The following is a 21,371-nucleotide window of genomic DNA, read 5'->3' on the forward strand; positions in this document are numbered from 1 at the left end:
TTGCTCATACTTAACATATTCAGACCCCTAATGACCACAACTCAGTCAGATTTGCATGTATGTTTAATATCAAGTTTTTTATTCTTTTAATCTGATAAATTTGGTTTGAATTTTCCCACCTGACATGGTGACCGCAAAGAAAACAGCCTCCCGATTCTTTTACGTATGTTTGGTGACCTCGTACTGTTAAATAGGTGAGAGTGTCAGTGCAAAAAAATGAAAATTAGATTTCAGCAGCTTCGAATTTCGCCAGGCTTTTCTACAAAGGGTGGCACACCAGTTAGCACTGCTCTCAGCACCAGGGATCTAGATTCAATTCCTAGCTTGGGTCACTCATTGTCTGTGAATCTGCACATTCTCCCCATGATGGTTTTGTCCCATAGTTTGAGGTTAGGTGCATTGGCTGTGCTAAATTCTCCCTCAGTGCACCCGAACAGGCGCCACTGTGTGGTGACCAGGGGATTTTCACTAACTTCACTGCAGTGTTAATGTAGGCCTACTTGTGACACTAAAAGAAACATTAAACCTCCTAGCATTTTTTCTACCAACAACCCCCATCAGCATCTATCTTCACTTTACTAATTGCTCTTTAATCAAATAGTGGCAATGGGAGGTATGCTGGAGCGTTCACTTGCTGGTGTTGTGCCAACACTCTGGTCAACTATCCCATCTTGTTTATCAAAAGAACATTTCCATTCTCATTTTTGCCTCCAGTGCATGTTCCCAGTGAATAGGTTAGCAGCAGAGAATCCACACCACCTGACTAACAAGTATTGTGGAGCACATGAGGAAGGTTTGACTTTTGCTGGGAACGTAGGATTCAGCCAGGGCAACAGCAGTGTTGATTCAGCCAGTCCTGCCACCTGGGGCAACAGTGTTGGACAATTCCAGTCTCCCACCGTTGGGTGTTGTCAAGAGGAGTCACAAATCCAGAAGTAGTCCTCCTCTTGTTTGCTACAAACAAAAATACTCAATAGGAGGCCCCAGAACAGAACACCACATTGTCCATTTGGTTGATTTTTTTTTAATAATATAGTAACATTGAAAATTCATAAGCAACTCAGTACACAACACTGTCCCCTCAGCCAGCTGCTATTGGCTAGACGCAGGTTAAAAAAAAACTTCAGGCCAACTTATCCAGAGCCTTTCAAATTGGGCAAAACTTAAGGGAGGAGGCATGGGATCTCATCTGGGGAAGTGTATGGAGCAGTGTGCTCATAAATACTTTGCATTTTACTACTAGGTCTCAGTACCTCTAACACAAGAACCTAATCTTGCCCTTCAGCGAGATGCACAAAGCACAGAAGAAGCTACGGAATAAAGGACACAAGTGATCCCTCCTGGGCTTTAGAAGGACAAGAAGCAATCTCATTTAAACATAAAATTCTCAAGAGGATGTGACAGGGTAAATGATGAGAGGCTGTTCCTTTCGGGGCTGGAGATTTCAGGACTCTGTGGGTTAGGAGTGGTTGTTTTGGACTGAGATGAGGAGACACCTCTTTGCTCGAGAGGGTCGTGAATCTTTGGAATTCGCTACCCTAAAGAGGGCTGCGGCTGCTCCATCAGAGGAAATTCCAATCTGTGGGACTGATGGATTTTTAGCCACTCAAGGGATTGGGAGGGAAAGTGGAGTCAAGATGAAAGATTAACCATGATTTCATTAGATAGTAGAAGTAGGCTTGAGGGACCGAATAGCCTCACCATGTTCCTCCTACTCCTTGTGTTCTCTGAGGCAAAGGTTACAATGTTTGTACCACTCAAGACCCATAACTCAAACCCAAATCCTAACCCACCCCTCCACCCAAAAACTCCAGATAAATCTACAGGTTTGTCCTACCCTCTCCCCACCCCATCCATCCAGAACTCCTGAACAGACAGAAATATCTTACAAAATGGGAAGAGTTTGGGAACTGGAGAGCTTTTGGACAGTGATGGGGAAGTAAAACCACATGCCTATTTAAAAAACAAACCAGCAAATAGATGGGAGTTTCAGATTCTCACAATCCATCTGTTCAGAAAAGTTTTGTACAATCGGGTCCCAGACAGCGTAATGGCAAAGGATTTCTTTCTCGTCCGTCCTTGGGTTCAGATCTGAGGCTAAAATTTCTTCTGCTTAGCTGGTGGCCTGCAAGGAAAGAGACAAATGTAACAGCGTACTGTCAGTGAATCAGTCTACTGTCACCCAAAACACACAGTGTCCTCGCAAGATATTTCATACACACAACGTCCTCAGCAAGATATTCAATATACACTGCCTCCTTGGTAAGATATGATTCAATACGTAAGCTCTCTGATTAGATGCAGCTTCAGAGAAATGGTAGCACAATGGTTAGCACTGCTGCTTCATAACACAGTAAGAAGTCTCACAACACCAGGTTAAAGTCCAACAGGTTTATTTGGTAGCAAACGCCACTAGCTTTCAGGGCTGTGCCCCTTCGTTAGGTGAATGGGGAGTTCACAATGCCAGGGACCTGACTCAATTCCCAGCTTGGGTCACTGCCTGTGTGGTTTGCATGTTCTCCCCATGTCTGCATGGGTTTCCTTTGGGTGCTCCGGTTTCCTCCCACATTCTGAAAGACATGCTGGTTAGGGTGCATTGACCCAAACAGGTGCCAGACTCTGGTGACTAGGGGAATTTCACAGTAATATGCAATGTTAATGACTAATAAATAAACTTTTAACTTTAGATATTGGCTTTAAAGCAGGTACAGTGAGAGTGGTTTAATTTCCATAAGCAAATCGGGCATCTTCTCCAAAGACGCCACTGCAGAGATGAACATGGCCATTCCTGTTCTGTCCCAACGGCAAGGCACCGGCCCAGAAGCAGCAACCAAGTCTGGGGTGGTTCAATTCCAACCGGTCAATAGCATCTGCTTCCTCTTCCAATTTGTCTCGCTCCTTCGGCACTGAAGGCAGCAATTAGTGTTGGATCTGACAGGACTCATGGGCGTCCGCATACCACCTAGACTGCTCGACTGGCACCCTATCCATCATGTTAAATATTGAGCAGCAATACCTGGGAACACTGCCACCTGCAAGTTCCAAAGAACAAAGAAAATTCCAGCACAGGAAAGGCCCTTCGGCCCTCCAAGTCTGCACCAACCATGCTGCCTGACTGAACATAAGAAATAGGAGCTGGAGTAGGCCATCTATTCCTTCGAGCCTGCCCCACCATTCAATAAGATCATGGCTGATCTGAAGTGGATCAGTTCCACTTACCTGCCTGCTCCCCATAACCCTTAATTCCCTTATCGATCAGAAATCTATCTACCCATGACTTAAACATATTCAACAAGATAGGCTCCACCACTTCAACGGGCAGAGAATTCCAGAGATTCACCACCCTCAGAGAAGAAGTTCCTCCTCAACTCTGTTCTAAACTGCATCCCCTTATTTTGAGGTTGTACCTTCTAGTTCTGGTTTCCTTTCTAAGTGGAAAGAAGCTCTCTACCTCAATCCTGTCTAGCCCCTTCATTATCTTATATGTCTCTATAAGATCCCCCCTCAGCCTTCTAAACTCCGAGTACGAACTAAAACCCCCACCCTTCCGGGACGATACCCCTCTATTCCCATCCTATTCATGTATTTGTCAAGACAGCCCTTAAAAGTCACTACCATATCCACTTTCACGATCTCCCCCAGCCGCAAATTCCAGGCACCAAGCGCACTGTGTAAAAAAATCTGTCTCGTACATCTCCTTTAAACCTTGCTTCTTACACCTTAAACCTGTGCCCCTGAGTAATTGACTCTTCCACCTGGGAAAAAGCTTCTGACTATCCACTCTGTCCATGCCTCTCATAATCTTATAGATTTGTATCAGGTCACCCTCAACCTCCATCGTTCAGTGAGAACAAGTTTCTCCAACCTCTCCTCATAGGTAATGCCCTCCATACAAGGCAACATCCTGGTAAATCTCTTCTATACCCTCTCTGAAGCCTCCACATCCTTCTGGTAGCGAGGCAACCAGAATTGAACACTATATTCCAAGTGCAGCCTAACTAAGGTTCTATAAAGCTGCAACATGACTTGCCAGTTTTTAAACTCAATACCCCGGCTGATTAAGACAAGCATGCCGTATGCCTTCTTGACTGCCTTCTCTACCTGTGTTGCCAGTTTCAGTGACCTGTGTACCTGTACACCTAGATCCCTTTACCTATCTTAAGGGCTCTGCCATTTACTGTATTTTCCTATCTGTATTAGACCTTCCAAAATGCATTACCTCACATTTGTCTGGATTAAACTCCATCTGCCATCTCTCCGCCTAAGTCTCCAGCCAATCTATATCCTGCTGAATCCTCTGATGGTCTTTATCACTGTCAGCAAATCCACTAATCTTTGTATCGTCCGCAAACTTACTGATCAAACCAGTTACATTTTCCTCCAAATCATTTATATATATATATTAGAAACAGCAAAGGAACCAGCACTGATCCCTGAGGAACACCACTTGTCACAGCCCTCCATTCAGAAATACACCCACTGCTACCCTCTGTCTTCTTTGACTGAGCCAGTTTTGTACCCACCTTGCCAGTTCACCTCTGATCCCATGCGACTTCACCTTCTGCTCCAGTCTGCCATGAGGGACCTTGTCAAAGGCCTGAAATCCATGTAGACAACATGCACTGCCCTACCATCATCAACCATCTTTGTCACTTCCTTGTAAAATTTGATCAAGTTATTGAGACACAATCTCTCCTTAAGACACTTCATTTTGACTTGGAAGTACATCAGCTGTTCCTTCAGTCACTGGGTCAAAGTCCTGAACACTGGAAGGATGGTCAGGCTGCGGATTTCTCTCCTCCCAGGTCACTGAATATATTCAAGGCTGAGTCAGATTTCTTACGCAAGGATAATGAGGGGGAGGAGACGGCTGGCAAAGTGATGTTAAGACCACAACCAGATCAGCCATGATCTTATTGACTGGTGGGGCAAGCTCAAAACTCCAGCTCTTATGTGCAGACGGGAAGCTGCTACACCCGACACTCAACACAAACTCAGACTGCAGCGTTAGCGCACTGGGTACATTCTCTCAACACAAAGAACCCGCTTCACTTCTGAAAGAAAGACCGACCCACCCCACATAATTTTTCACTATTTACAGCCATCGTGAGGCATGAATATACCAATCACAATCCTGTTTGGCAGGAGATACCAGGATACCTACGCTCCACACCTCTACCCCACCAGGAGCCCAGAGTTGTCAGTCAACAGACATGGGCAGGAATTATTCAATGACAGACACGCACCTGTATGTTCCTACAACAACAGCGTGATCTCTCTCATAGGGTTCCAACGTTAACTGTTCCTGGGGTTTCATGTTCTCCTGTTGCATCTTCTTCACCTCTGCTGCAAACACTGCCTCAGGAGCTGCGGTGGAATCAATGCAGTTTGCCTGCAGGATAAATACACACAGACATTAGCCCAACTGTGAGGCCCCTGCACTACCCAGGCTTCCTGGAGACACACTTACAGACAAGTCCTCTCTGCAGGCATTATCAGATACCACGCTGGGCTAAGCTATTCTGCTGAAATATCCACACATTGTCCCCACTCAATTTACAAACGATCAGGTCTGAAATGTAATGGGAAACTCATCAAATCAATTCCAAATATATTATTATACTTATATTGACTTGCTTGTGGCTCTACCCACCTATTTAATCCCCCTCCCACATTCCCATCACATTCTTTCTAGACAAAAGGGTTCAGGTCTTCCTGCAGAGACTGGGATGTAGTTCAGCCTGACTACTCAGTGCTGTCACGAGGGAGTTTAGCAATGGCAGAGGTGCCTATCCTTGGATGAGACCTCAGATCTGACTGATCCAAAAGAACTGTTGAAAGAGCAGGGAGACTCACAGGACAGAAGGGACAATCAATTCTCCCTCAACCAAAACGTCAGGGTCCACGAAAGCCTTTGCATCATTTTTTGCAAGGTGACTGTGGAGTTTTCCTATAGAACCACACTACTGCTAAGAAAAAAAGCAATTCACCAGTAAATCATTGTGGAATGTTCCAGAGACATTTCAGCAGACACACGGATCCTTGGTGGGATTGAGGGAGGGTCTGTATGTGTGGGGGCAGGGGGAGGAGGGGGTGGGGGGAAGGAACATGCCTCCTTCACACACCTTGGGGAAAGGCACCATCGATCAAACTCAGACACGGATAAGCTGGGTGCCCGGCCCACTCACCTTAATGGAGATGACAAAGTGACCACCCACTCTGAGAAAATGATGTGCGTTCAGGGCCACGATCCTGCACTGGTCTGGCTGTGCTACATCAGCAAAGATAACGTCCACCATTCCTGTGGAGAAAACAGGATGAGAGTAATCAAGCAGCACATCTTCAGAAGCATATTCTGCCATTCAATATTAACAGCGACCAGGGAGAAACTATTGATCCTCTTCTCCCTGTTCCGGGAGTCTAGAACTAGGAGTGAAATTAGAAAACCCTCCTACACGCGCACCAGCAGGTGCATGCGCACAAGCACACGCAGATTGGCTGAAGTTTGGAAATCTCTTGGCTCTATCCGCTGTATTCTGAAAATACATTGAGGTCGAGGGCTGGGGTTGGGGCAATGCCAAGGGGATTCCAGCCAGTCACTGCATTGAGTTAGAGAATTTTAGAGCACAGAAACAAGCCATTCGAGGAGATAGTGGCACAGTGATTGTGTCCCTGGTCTGGTAATCCAGAGGCCCAGGCTAATGCTCCATGGGCACGGATTCATATCCCAACGCGGCAGCTGCTGGAATTTAAATTCAATCAATAAAATCTGGAATATAAAGCTAGTCTCAGTGACGGTGACCACAAAAATCATTGTCGATTGTCACAAAAAGCCATCTGGTTCACTGCTGTCTTTTAAGGAAGGAAACCGGATCTGGCCTAAATGTGACTCCAGAGCCACAGCAACGCAATTGCTCCCACTTGTGAAATGACCGAGTGAGACATTCAGTTCAAGGGCAATTAGAGATGGGCAAAGACCAGACTGCCCACATCCCAGAGGGAGAGATTCTGCTTCATATTCCTGTTCCACCCCAGCATCCTTTACCCCTCTTCATCTCCACCCCAATTGCAATACCCTTCTATTCCTTTCTCCATCTCGTGTTTACCTAGAGTCCTTAAATACATTGAAACTATTCACCTCAATCAATCCCCGTGGCAGCAGGTCCTAGTCTCCCTGCCTCCCACCCCCATAGCCTTATTCCATTCTGACCACCAACCCACCCCCAAAACTTACCCAGGAGCATACGGTACTTGTGCGGGTGTCTGGCATCTTCGATGATGGGGATGATGTTTGTCCGTTTCTTGGCCACGTTGAGGAGATCACGGCCGGATCGGTGAGAGAACTCGACCGCGTAAACCAAGCCCTCCTGTCACAGGAGAGAGATAGGTCAGACTCTGAAAACCCCCCAAAATCAGACCCCAAAACCCTACGCACACCCTCCCCCAGCTGGACATCGTTGTGATGGGCAGCTCCCGACTCGTGGAAGGTCCAGTGCCAATTCTCCTGCTCACTTACAGGTCCCACAATATCCGACACATGGGAAACGGTGGTGCCAGACGCTGCTCCCAGATACAACACTTTGGCTCCTGGTTTGATGTGAATCTGGTCGATACCACCAAGGATCGCTGCTGCAAGCTTCGACCGGAATGGGTTCCAAGCTCTGTACTCGATCTTTGTCTCTGCTTCCTGCAAAATTTAAAAAAGCAAAACCACCATCAATTCCATACGGAAAACCACACACATCCAGCCTGCCTGGGGTACCACTCTCCGTGACCTCGGCCTCCCACATCACTGGGAGCAGCACCCAGCTGGAACATCGAGCTTAGCCACTGAACCCTCTATTGGAATCCAGCACTTGAGATCAGCACTGAGAAGCAAGGTGAGGGCCGATGCTCTGGGATAATCCACCTTGCTTCCACCCTAGGACATGGCAAGAACCAGGAGAGTTAAGCCCAGTTGCATGATGCATGACCGATCCTAGTCAAAGAATCCCTACAGTGCAGAAGGGGGCCATTTAGCCCATCGAGTCTGCACTGACCACAATCCCATCCAAGCCCTATTCCTGTAACCCCCCATATTTACCCCGCTAATCCCAACACTAGGGTTAATGGCACGGCCAATGCACCTAACCAACACGTCTTTCAGACTGTGGGAGGAAACAGAGCGCCCAGAAGAAACCCACGCAGACATGGGAAGAATATGCAGACCCCACAGACAGTGACCCACGCAGGGGATCGAACCTGGTCCCTAATGCTGTGAGGCAGCAGTGTTAACCACTGTACCACCCTCAAGTGTGAGATTATCCATTTCAGATCAAAAAAGGATAGATCAAGATGCTCTTTTGAGAAGTCACAAAGTTAAATTCAGCGATGTGCAATGAGATTTGGGGGTTCAGGTGCTCCTTAAAATGCCACAAAGAGTTGCAGAGAATAGTCAAGGCAGGCACAAGTCCAATGGAATCTGCCTTCATATTGAAAGGACTGCAGTGTAGGGATGCAGATGTTATTTTGCAGTTGTACAAAACCCAAGTTAGACCCCACTCAGAATTCTGTGAGCAGGTACGGACACCACACCTTAGGATGTTTCTGCCTTGGGGGAAGTTCACTGCAGTTTACAAGAACGATACCTGGACTTCAGGGGTTAAGTTACGAAGAGAGATTAGATAAATTAGGCCTTTACTCTCTCGAATTCAGAAGGTTGAGGAGTGATCTAATAAAGTCTACAAAATACCTACAGGGAAGGACAGGGTGGGTAAAGATAGACTGTTTCCAGTGGTTGAAGGCTGTAGAATCAGGGCCCATGATGTAAAGATTATTCCAAGCCTTTCAGGAGAGATGTTAGAAACACTTGTACACAGAGTGCAGGAGTTTTGGAACTCCCTTCTCAAACGCCGGTGGATGCTGCTTCAATTGTTAGAGATACAGTGGGAATCTCAGGGGATTTGACCCTAGAGCATGTACATGGAGTTAGGCCACAGATCATCTTATTGAATGGCGGAGCAAACTTGAGGGGGTGAATGATTGGGAAAGATTAGAAGATTGGGAAAGATTTAAAAATCAACAAAGAATGTCTAAGAAGGTGATAAAGAAAGGAAAGATAGACTATGAAGCTAAACTAGCTCTAAATATAAAAAATGACAGTAAAAGTTTTTACAAATATATAAAGAGGAAACTGGCTACAGTGAATGTTGGATCCTTGGAGGATGAGAGGGGGGATTTAGCGGTGGGCGATGAGGAAATGGCTGAGGCTTTAAATAAGTTTTTTGCCTCGGACTTCACGGAGGAGGACACGAATAGTTTGCCGGATATTAAAGATAGAAGGATGGTAGGAGATGAGGTCCTTAATGCAGTTACTGTCACTAGAGAGGTAGTGCTTGATAGACTAGCGGGACTGAAGGTAGACAAGTCCCCGGGACCGGATGGAATGCATCCCAGGGTTCTGAAAGAAATGGCAGAGGTGATAGTGGATGCCTTAGTAATTATATAATCAAAATTCACTGGACTCCGGGGAAGTGCCAGAAGATTGGAGAACGGCTAATGTTACGCCGCTGTTTAAAAAAGGTAGCAGGCAAAAGGCAGGGAATTATAGGCCGGTTAGTTTGTCAGTAGTTGGAAAAATGCTAGAATCCGTCAAAGAAGAAACAGTGAGGCACCTAGAAAAGAATGGTTTGATAGAGCAGACGCAGCACGGATTCGTTAAGGGGAAGTTGTATTTAGCAAATTTATTGGACTTCTACAAGGATATGACTAGTGCGGTAGACAGAGGGGAACCGGTGGATGTGGTGTTTTTAGATCTCCAAAAGGCGTTTGATAAGGTGCCTCACAAAAGGTTGCTGCAGAAGGTTAGGGTGCATGGAGTTGGGGGTAAGGTGTTAGCGTGGATAGAGGATTGGCTGTCTAACACGAAGCAGAGAGTTGGAATCAATGGGTGCTATTCTGGTTGGCAGTTGGTGACCAGTGGAGTGCCGCAGGGATCGGTGCTGGGGCCTCAAATGTTTACCATTTACATAGATGATCTGGAGGAGGGGGCTGAGTGTAGGGTGACGAAATTTGCTGATGACATGAAGATGAGCGGAAAAGCAAATTACGTGGAGGGTGTGGAAAGTCTGCAGAGAGATCTGGATAGGCTGAGCGAGTGGGCGAGGACCTGGCAGATGGAGTACAATGTTAGCAAGTGCGAGGTTATCCACTTTGGTAGAAATAATAGCAGGAGGGATTATTATTTAAAAGGCGAAAAGCTGCAGCATGCTATGGACCTGGGGGTCCTTGTGCACGAATCGCAAAAACCCAGTCTGCAGGTGCAGCAGGTGGTCAGGAAGGCGAATGGGATGTTGGCCTTTATAGCGAGGGGGATAGAATATAAAAGCAGGGAGGTCTTGCTGCAACTGTACAGGGTACTGGTGAGGCCGCAGCTAGGGTACTGTGTGCAGTTTTGGTCGCCGCACTTGCGGAAGGATATATTGACCTTAGAGGGAGTGCAGAGGAGGTTCACTAGGCTGATACCGGAGATGAGGGGGTTGGACTATGAAGAGAGACTAAATAGACTGGGTCTGTACTCGAGTTTAGAAGGATGAGGGGGGATCTTATAGAGACATATAAGATAATGAAGGGGATGGATAGGGTAGAGGTGGAGAGATTCTTCCCGCTTAGAAAAGATAGCCGGACTACAGGGCACGGCCTCAAAATAAGGAGGGGGGGAGGGGAAGGGTGCGGTTTAGATCAGAGTTGAGGAGGAACTTCTTCACTCAAAGGGTGGTGAACCTCTGGAATTCTCTGCCCATTGAAGTGGTGGAGGCTACCTCGTTGAATATATTTAAGTCACAGGTAGATAGGTTTCTGACAGACAAGGGAATTAAGGGTTATGGGGAGAAAGCGGGAAAGTGGAACTGATCCACTTCAGATCAGCCATGATCTTAGATGGCCTATTCCTGCTCCTATTTCTTATGAATGGCCCTACATTTCTATAACATGGAATTAAAGATTACAATTCTAAAGGGGGTGCAGTAGCTGTCTCGGTTTATGTGTGCATAAATCATAGAAGGTGGCAGGACAGGTGGAGAGAGCAGTTAAATAAAGCAAACAGCATCCGAGACTTTATTAAGCAGGGCATACGATACATGAGCAAGAAGATTATGAAAGTCTGTATAAAACACTGGCTCAGCACCATTTCTGGATTCCATGCTTTAGGAAGGATATGAAGACATTGGAGAGAGAGAGAGCAGAAAAGTTTCACCAGAACCCTTCCCGAGATGAGGAACTTCAGTTCTGTGAATGGATTGGAGGGGTTGGGAAATGTTCTCCTGGGGTTTGATCGAGGAGTTCAACATCACAAGGGGGCATCTGGGACACAGTCGAGAGGGAAAAACTCTTCCAGTTGGGAATTGGGGGGGGACAGATTGAAGGTGATTGATTGGTGACAGGGAGGGGAGACTGAAAGAGAAATGTTTTCACCCAATGAGTGGTTAAGATGGGGGACACACTGCCCGAGAGTGTGAGGGAGACAGATTCAATTGAGCCTTTCCTAAAGGGAACCGGATCAGAATTGGAGCTGCTCTTGCAAAGGGCTAGCATGGAGGTGATAGACCAAATGACCTCCTTCACTATAGCTTTTCTATGAATGCAGCATTAGCAGTATTTTGCTGCCTGTACAGTATCACGAAAGTCAAACCCCTCTGTATGGGGACGGCAGACAGCACAATAAAGGGAGTCTCACCTCCACGCCAATCCTCTTCTCTCCGTACACAGACTCTCCTGGAACCATGTTCTTTGTCACCAAGGCGTCCTCCTTGCCACGGCATATAAACACCCCTGAACAGAAAATGGAAACGGTCAGCACACTGATCCCAACCCTCCCCAGCACGAACGCCAACAAGCAGCCAAAGAGGTACCTTCCTCAACAGCAGCCCTCATTTGTGACGTAGGAAACACAGTCGCCAATCCACACAGAACAAAATCCCACAAACACCAACGCGATTGTCAGCCCACGATCAGGACCATCGCTCCCACTCTGTCATACACAGATCTATCTTCCATTTGTTCCCGTCATCACTGAATCCCCACCCGCTTTACACCATTACACCCCTCCACTCACCTGTGATGTATCAGTTAAAACTCACACCTGTGGTCACTGACCTGAAATGTTAACCATTATCTCTCACTCTCTCCCCACAAGTACCACCTGACTGGCTGCTATTTCCAGCTCTCCCCCCCACCACAAGTAACGAAGATCAGAGTCGTGGAGCTCAGCGCCACTCACCTTCGTGTCTGTGCGGCTCCACAGTCACCCTGGCCCCGCTTCGGAATCCTCCTCTTCCTCCACGCCCGCCTCCTCTCCCACCGCCCCGACCTCGGAATCCTCCTCCACGGCCTCCAGGAGACCTGAAACCGCCTTTAGGCAACAGGGGAAGCAGATTTAGTCAAGACAGTCCCTGGACTGTAACAAAACATCCCAAAGCCGCTGGAAAAAAAATGATTAAAACATTCAATGGCCATCCTCATAAGGAGGTATTAGACACAAGGAACCCAGAAGCTCAAAGATGCTGCCTTTTAAGGTCATGAGAGAGGTGGAGAGAGTTAGGGAGTGAATTCCAGGCCCCCTAGGCAGCTGAAGGCATGGCTGCCAATGGTGGAGCGATGGGAATCGGGAAGTGGCGGGGGGGGGGGGGGGGGGGGGGGGGAGCGAGGATACGGAATATAAATAGCAGTAAAGAACATCCAAGAAATTGATCAGGAAGGAAAAATCAATGAAAGAAACATAGCTAGATAACTAAAAGATGGAAAATAAGAGTTTCTGTTTAAACAAGAAAGGAGTCAACAAAGTGAGAGTTGGTCTTTAGAAAGTGAATCTGATGAGTTAATCATGGAAAATAGGAGATAGCTGATGACATAAACAGGTATTTTAATTGGTCTTCACTATGGATACCAGTAACATCTCAGAAAATGCTTAAATCAGGCAACTGAGGCAGGGAAGAACTCAGGAAAATTACAAGCATCAGGGAAGTGGTACTGAGCAAGTTATTGGGTCTAGGAGCTGACAAATCCTGATATCCTGATCAGTTTTATCCTAGGGTCTTACAATAAGTGGCTAAAAAGATTGTTGATGTGTTGATATTCATTTTCCAAAATTCTCTGGACTCAGGGAAGGTTCCATTAGATTGGAAAGGGAGGGTGAAGGGCCAGTTAGTCTAACATCTATCATAAGGAAAACATGAGAAATTATTATTAAAGATGTTATAGCAGGGCACGTAGATCAGCTCAATGTAATCAGGTAGAGTCAACATGGCTTTGTGAAAGGGAAATCATGCTTAACTAAATTTACTGAAGATCTCTGAGAAGTAATGTGTGCTGTGGATGAAGGGGAACTGGTGGACGTGCTGTACTTAGATTTGCAGCGAGTGCCTGATCAGACACCACATCAAACATTATTGTGGAAAATAAACACTCAGTTCAGGCGGCAAAGTATTGGTATGGATTGAAGAATGGTTAACTAACAGGAAACAGAGTTGGTATAGATGTTTCTTTTCTGATTGGCAGAGTGTGATGAGTGGTATGCCACAGGGATCAGTGCTGGGGTCTCAACCTTTTCAGTTTATATCAATGACTTGGCTGGAGGGATTGAAGGGCTGGTGGTTAAATTTGCTGATGACTCAAAGCTAGGGAGGAAAGTAAATTTTGAGAAGGACGTAAGGAGACTACAAAAGGGATAGAGGTAAGGACGTAGTGAGTGGGCAATTTAGGACACATGAGGAGGATTTTTGCTGATTGTTAAGATCTTCCTCTATGAACTATGAAGATGGGCTTGCGCTTAATATAAAAAAGATAGCAAGAGTTTTTATAAATATATAAAAAGGAAGAGGCTGGCTAGGGTGAACGTTGGTCCCTTAGAAGATGAGAAGGGGGACTTAGTGGTAGGGGATGGGGATATGGCTGAAGTCCTGAATAACTTTTTTGTTTCTGTCTTCACGGAGGAGGACGTGAATAATTTGCCGGGTGTTAGAGACGGAAAGGTGGTAGGACTGGAGGGTCTTAATGACATTACTGTTACTAGAGAGGAGGTGCTCGACAGACTGGAGGGACTGATTGTGGACAAGTCGCCAGGACCGGATGGAATGCATCCGAGGGTTCTGAAAGAAATGGCAGAGGTGATAGTGGATGCCTTGGTGGTTATTTTCCAGACGTCGCTGGATTCCGGGGAAGTGCCGGAAGATTGAAAAGCGGCTAATGTTACGCTGTTGTTTAAGAAGGGTGCCAGGCAAAAGGCAGGGAATTATAGGCCGGTTAGTTTAACGTCTGTTGTAGGTAAAATGTTAGAATCCGTCATCAAGGAGGAAATAGCGAGGCATCTTGAGAGGAATTGCTTGATAGAGCAGACGCAGCACGGTTTCGTTGAAGGGAAGTCGTGTCTGACAAATTTACTGGAGTTCTACGAGGATGTGTCTAGGGCGGTGGATAGAGGAGAGGCGGTGGATAGAGGAGAGCCGGTGGATGTGGTCTTTCTGGATTTTCAGAAGGCGTTTGACAAGGTACCTCACAGGAGGTTATTGCAGAAGGTCAGGGGACAGGGAGTTGGGGGTAGGGTGTTAGCGTGGATAGAGGATTGGTTGTCAAATAGGAGGCAGAGAGTGGGGGTCAATGGGTGCTATTCGGATTGGCGGATGGTGACTACTGGAGTGCCTCAGGGGTCGGTACTGGGGCCTCAGCTATTTACCATTTATATAGATGATCTGGAGGAGGGAACCAAGTGTAGGGTGTCGAAATTTGCTGATGACACCAAGATTGGAGGAAAGACAAATTGTGCGGAGGGTGTGGAGAGTCTACAGAAGGATCTAGATAGGCTGGGCAAATGGGCCAGGAAATGGCAAATGGAATTTAATGTGGGCAAGTGCAAGGTGGTCCACTTTGGTAGGAAGGATTATCACTTACGTGGCGAAAAACTGCAGCAGGCGATGGTGCAGAGGGACCTTGGGGTCCTTGTGCATGAGTCACAAAAACCCAGCTTGCAGGTGCAGCAGGTGATCAGGAAGGCGAATGGGATGCTGGCCTTCATAGCGAGGGGGATTGAATATAAAAGTAGGGAGGTCTTGCTGCGGCTGTATAGGGCATTGGTGAGGCCGCAGCTGGAGTACTGTGTGCAGTTTTGGGCGCCGTACTTACGCAAGGATATTTTGGCCTTGGAGGGAGTGCAGAGGAGGTTTACTAGGCTGATGCCGGAGTTGAGGGGGTTGAGCTATGAGGAGAGGCTGAATAAACTAGGCTTGTACTCGTTAGAGTTTAGAAGAATGAGGGGAGATCTCATTGAGACGTATAAGATGATGAATGGGATGGATAGGATAGAGGTGGAGAGACTCTTCCTGCTCAGAAAGGCTAATAGGACTAGGGGGCACAGCCTCAAGATAAAGGGGGGGCGGTTTAGAACGGAGTTGAGGAGGAACTTCTTCACTCAAAGGGTGGTGAATCTCTGGAATTCTCTGCCCGTTGAAGTGGTGGAGGCTGCCTCGCTAAATATTTTTAAGACGCGGGTTGATGGGTTTTTGATAAGAGAGGGGATTAAGGGTTATGGGGAGAGGGCGGGAATGTGGAACTGAGACATGACAGATCAGCCATGATCTTATTGAATGGCGGGGCAGGCTCGAAGGGCTAGATGGCCTACTCTTGCTCCTATTTCTTATGTTCCTCAGAAAGCAGGGGAGTTCTTGAGTATTTTAGAGGTGGAGATAGCTAGATAGATTTTTGATGATGAGTAAGGAGATGAAAGGTTATCAGGATAAGGCAGGAATGTGGAACCAAGGTCACAACCAGACCTGTCAGGATCTTATTAATTTGCGGAGCAGGCTCGAACAGCCTAGCTCTGATTCACACCTTTCCCTCTCTGGGGTCGAGAATTCCAAAGATTCACAACCAGTAGTTTGTCCAGAGATGGAGCCTCATGTGTTTTAGATTCCCGACCAGTGGAAACAATCTGTGTGGCTGCTCTGGTCAGCGTTCTCTCAATTTCAATCAGATTGCCTCTCAATTCTTTGAAGCTCCAGAGAAAATGAGCTGAGTAAACTGGGTTTGTCATCATAGCATAACCCCCTCACTCATCAAGCAAACTTTTGCTGTTACCACCTCCAATCCCTGTCCTTAAATATGAAAACCAAAACTGCACACAGATCTGATCAAAACTCTGTCCAACTGGAGGAAGCTTCCTTTATTCCTGTACTCCAATCCCCTCGCATTAAAGATCAACCTGCTATTTGCCTTCTGAATTATTCTGTATGCTGTCTTTCTGCCCTTCTTGTACAAAGACACACAAGTTTCTCTGAACATCAATACTTACAACTTTCACATCTCTTAAAATAATTCTGCCTTTTTTATTCTTACCAAAGGTAAATAGCTTCATGTTTCCCCACATTATATCCAGCCATCATCTTGTTGCCCATTCACTCAACCTGTCTATATCTTTTTGCAGCCTTTGTGTCCTCCCCACAGCTTACCTTCCCACCTAGCTTTGTATCATCAGCAAACTTAGATACTCATTCAATCAAAGACATTAATAGATTGTAAATAACTGATGACCTAGCACTGAGCCTTGCTGCATGCCACTATTCACTGTCTGCCAACATGAAAAGGTCCCTCTTATCCCCACTCTGCTTCCTGTCCATTTACCAATCCTTTATCCACGCTAATACATTAACCCCTCCCCCCAACTCCAGGAATCCTTCAGAAATTACAGAATTGTTGTGCAGAAGGAACCCATTGGGTCCATCATGTCTGTACTCTCTCTCTCCAAACAAGCATTTATAATTATAAAAGCTCTTACATGCTTGCTTTCATAATTCAGGCTAGTTTACTCATATTCTCTTTCTCCCTTTATCAGTTTTTGGTGGTCATGTGTTGTTTCCCAAAACACCCCCAGTCATCAGACTTGCTGCTGTTTCTGTGCATCATTTAATCTAATACTTCAACCTTAACTTTGAGTGAACCACAGTGGGTTTTCCCTCTATGTTTTTAGCCTATTTACCCAATCAAACTTCACCAATGCTCCCTCAAACCCAGTGACATGTATCTGGATGCTACACACACAACTGCAACTGAAAATACAGATTTGATGGGGTAGCACATACCTCGACCGCCCCTGTCACCAAATCCACCCCGTCCTCTGAAGCCCCCTCGTCCTCCTCGATCGCCGAAACCCCCCCTTCCTCCACCACGCGGAGAAAACCCTGTAAAACAAAGAGAGAAAATACTGAGTTACCGTTTAAATAATGACCGGCGCTGCCCATCTGTGAGCAGGGGAAAGAGTGTCCATTTCGACAGCGTTATCACAGGATAGGCCAAAATCTTCACAGTTAATGCACGCCATCTGATGTGGAGTTGTTGATCCTGTTGGATTGTGGCAAACTCAGCAGCCAATTTGTGCACAGCAAGCTCCCACAAACAGCAGTGATAACACATGGAACAAGGAACAAAGAAAATTCCAGCACAGGAATAGGCCCTTTGGCCCTCCAAGCCTGCGCTGACCATGCTGCCCTCCACATCCCTCCATTCCCTTCCTATTCACCTATTTGTCAAAATTCCCAGTAAAAGTCACCATCATATCCGCTTCTGCCCCTGGCAGCGAGTTCCAGGCACCCACTATTTCTCCCAAAGAAAGGCAGGGTGTGAGGTTGGCACCATTCAGTAGAGGTTAGTCAACCCGTGCAGCTAATAACACAACAAAGAGGAACCCAAATCAATTCAGCTTGGTGCTCAATACCACACGGTCTCCATGATGACTTCTCATAATCCCAGGACAGACACAGCACGGGGTTAAAGTGAATTGATTTATTACTGTCACATGTACTGGGATGCACTGACAAGTATTGTTTCTTGCGCCCTATACAGACAAAGCATACCATTCAAAAACTACATAGGGGAGAAGGAAAGAAGACAAACTACAAAGAGCTGTGAGCGTAGCCCAATCTATCACACAAACCAGCCTCCCATCCAATGACTTTGTCTACACTTCCCACTGCCTCGGCAAAGCAGCCAGCATAATTAAGGACCCCACGCATCTCGGACATTCTCTCTTCCACCTTCTTCCTTTGTGAAAAAGATACAAAAGTCTGAGGTCACGTACCAAACGATTCAAGAACAGCTTCTTCCCTTTTGCCATCAGATTTTCTATACCTACCTTCTATTAAGTTGATCTTTGTTGTATAGTGTGCAAGAAACAATACTTTTCAGTGTCCCAATACATGTGACAATAATAAATCAATTAGAATAAAGAGAAGACGCAGAATACACTTTCAGATATTGTGTCGAGGAAAACGAATTGTTCTCAAGTCTGTTGGAACATGTTTTTTGACAGAAGGTGGAGGACAGAATGTCTGGGATGCATGGGTCCTTTCAGAGAATCCCTACAGTGCAGAAGATGCCATTCGGCCCATCGTGTCTGCACCAAGCACAATTCCACCTAGGCTCTATCCTCGTAATCCCATGTATTTACTTTGCTAACCCCAACGCTAGGGTCCATTCAGCGTGGCCAATCAACCTAACCTGCACATTTTTGGACTGTAGGAGCACCCGGGCACAGGAAGAATGTGCAAACTCCACACAGTGACCCAATACAGAGTAAAACTCCCTCTACACTGTCCCCATCAAACACTCCCAGGACAGGTACAGCACGGGGTTAGATACAGAGTAAAGCTCCCTCTACACTGTCCCCCATCAAACACTCCCAGGACAGGAACAGCACGGGGTTAGATACAGACTAAAGCTCCCTCTACACTGTCCCCATCAAACACTCCCAGGACAGGTACAGCACGGGGTTAGATACAGAGTAAAGCTCCCTCTACACTGTCCCCATCAAACACTCCCAGGACAGGTACAGCACGGGGTTAGATACAGAGTAAAGCTCCCTCTACACTGTCCCCCCATCAAACACTCCCAGGACAGGTACAGCACGGGGTTAGATACAGAGTAAAGCTCCCTCTACACTGTCCCCATCAAACACTCCCAGGACAGGTACAGCACGGGGTTAGATACAGAGTAAAGCTCCCTCTACACTGTCCCCATCAAACACTCCCAGGACAGGTACAGCATGGGGTTAGATACAGAGTAAAGCTCCCTCTACACTGTCCCCATCAAACATTCCCAGGACAGGTACAGCACGGGGTTAGATACAGAGTAAAGCTCCCTCTACACTGTCCCCATCAAACACTCCCAGGACAGGGACAGCACGGGGTTAGATACAGAGTAAAGCTCCCTCTAACACTGTCCCCCCATCAAACACTCCCAGGACAGGTACAGCACGGGGTTAGATACAGAGTAAAGCTCCCTCTAACACTGTCCCCCCATCAAACACTCCCAGGACAGGTACAGCACGGGGTTAGATACAGAGTAAAGCTCCCTCTACACTGTCCCCATCAAACACTCCCAGGACAGGTACAGCACGGGGTTAGATACAGAGTAAAGCTCCCTCTACACTCTCCCCCCATCAAACACTCCCAGGACAGGTACAGCACGGGGTTAGATACAGAGTAAAGCTCCCTCTAACACTGTCCCCCCATCAAACACTCCCAGGACAGGTACAGCACGGGGTTAGATACAGAGTAAAGCTCCCTCTACACTGTCCCCATCAAACACTCCCAGGACAGGTACAGCACGGGGTTAGATACAGAGTAAAGCTCCCTCTACACTCTCCCCCCATCAAACACTCCCAGGACAGGTACAGCACGGGGTTAGATACAGAGAGGTTGCAGTGTATACGGTGCTGGTTGGGGTGATTCTGTGTCTCTCTCCTACCTGGCCTCATGTTGCTGCTGATTCTCTCCCAGTCTGTGCTACCCGATCAGGAGCTCACTCTGCCACACGTGCCTTTAGACTGGGCCCTAGGACTTCCGCCTCTCCCGCTGCACTGCCGCCCTATAGCCTGGGAGGAGCAACTGCACCCAACCCATCCACAGGCCACTGACACGAGTGAGGACAATGACAACCTCCCCAACTACAGCGCCACCCAAAGAACTGGAAGAGCAGCTTCACCCGGCACACTCACAATGTCACCGAGTGACATCCCGTCCAGAACGCCATCTGGTGCATTGGAGGAGGAACTGTACCAGCCTGACCCACAGAGCCACCGACACAAATACAGCGCCATCTTCAGGACGGCAGCTGAAAGTAGTCTTCCCATCTCTAATGCCCTCTCGCGGCCTGGAAGGTCTGTAGGTTTTCCAGAAAACTAGGTCTCTGGAGGCTTGCCATGCGCACCGCCACAGGCGACCGGGAGGAGGGATTGCAGACTCCCCAAGAACACCGCCCTCGGGTGGACGGGAGGAGAGATTGCAGGTTCCCCATCCACACCGCCCCCGGGTGGGCGGGAGGAGAGACTGCAGGCTCCCCGTCCACACCGCCCCCGGTGGCCAGGAGGAGGGATTGCAGACTCCCCATCCAGAACCCTTAAGAGTATGGGCACTGAAAGTGGCAATGCAGGTGGAGAAGGTAGTCAGGAAGGCATACAGCATGCTTGCCTTCATCGGCCGGGGCATTGAGTTTAAAAATTGACAAGTCATGTTGCAGCTTTATAGAACCTTAGTTAGGCTGCACTTGGAATATAGTGTTCAATTCTGGTCGCCACACTACCAGAAGGATGTGGAGGCTTTGGAGAGGGAACAGAAAAGATTTACCAGGATGTTGCCCCTGGTATGGAGGGCATTAGCTATGAGGAGAGGTTGGAGAAACTTGGTTTGTTCTCACTGGAACGATGGAGGTTGAGGGGTGACCTGATAGAAGTCTACAAGATTATGAGAGGCACGGACAGAGTGGATAGTCAGAAGCTTTTTCCCAGGATAGAAGTATCAATTACTAGGGGGGCACAGGTTTAAGGTGCGAGGGGCAAGGTTTAAAGGAGATGTACGAGGCAGATTTTTTACACAGAGGGGGGTGGGTGCCTGGAACTCGCTGCCGGGGGAGGGAGTGGAAGCGGATACGATAGTGAGTTTTAAGGGGTGTTTGGACAAATCCATGAATAGGATGGGAATAGAGGGATATGGACCCCGGAAGGGGAGGGGGTTTTAGTTCAGACGGGGGCAGCACGGGTCAGTGCAGGATTGGAGGGGCCGAAGGGCCTGTTCCTGTGCTGGAATTTTCTTTGTTCTTTGTTCACCCTGAACTGTAATTGGGGGTTATTGATGTTCCCTGTCAGTGAGAAACTCCCAGTAAACCATCAACCCCAGGATCTCTACACCCCCTCCCTATCTCTGTAACCTCCTCCAGCCCCTACACCCCTCCCTATCTCTGTAACCTCCTCCAGCCCCCTACACCCCCTCCCTATCTCTGTAACCTCCTCCAGCCCCTACACCCCCTCCCTATCTCTGTAACCTCCTCCAGCCCCTACACCCCCTCCCTATCTC

General features: G+C 47.4%; 1 protein-coding gene across 1 annotated transcript; it reads right to left on the reverse strand.

The window, feature by feature from the left end:
• Nucleotides 1-1,001: 1,001 nt before the first annotated feature.
• Nucleotides 1,002-19,890, reverse strand: fbl (fibrillarin rRNA 2'-O-methyltransferase). The gene is made up of 9 exons (XM_080183331.1): nucleotides 19,768-19,890; nucleotides 17,104-17,204; nucleotides 12,257-12,389; nucleotides 11,714-11,808; nucleotides 7,517-7,687; nucleotides 7,235-7,367; nucleotides 6,189-6,301; nucleotides 5,247-5,392; nucleotides 1,002-2,125 (listed from the first exon to the last, which is right to left on the reverse strand). The coding sequence occupies exons 1-9, from the start codon at nucleotides 19,775-19,777 to the stop codon at nucleotides 2,098-2,100; spliced, it is 930 nt and encodes a 309-aa protein (XP_080039457.1). The 5' UTR covers nucleotides 19,778-19,890; the 3' UTR covers nucleotides 1,002-2,097.
• Nucleotides 19,891-21,371: the final 1,481 nt, after the last annotated feature.

Source organism: Carcharhinus amblyrhynchos, unplaced genomic scaffold, assembly GCF_965287045.1.
Source record: "Carcharhinus amblyrhynchos unplaced genomic scaffold, sCarAmb.v2.hapA chromosome_250, whole genome shotgun sequence".
Classification (NCBI taxonomy): Eukaryota; Metazoa; Chordata; class Chondrichthyes; order Carcharhiniformes; family Carcharhinidae; genus Carcharhinus; species Carcharhinus amblyrhynchos.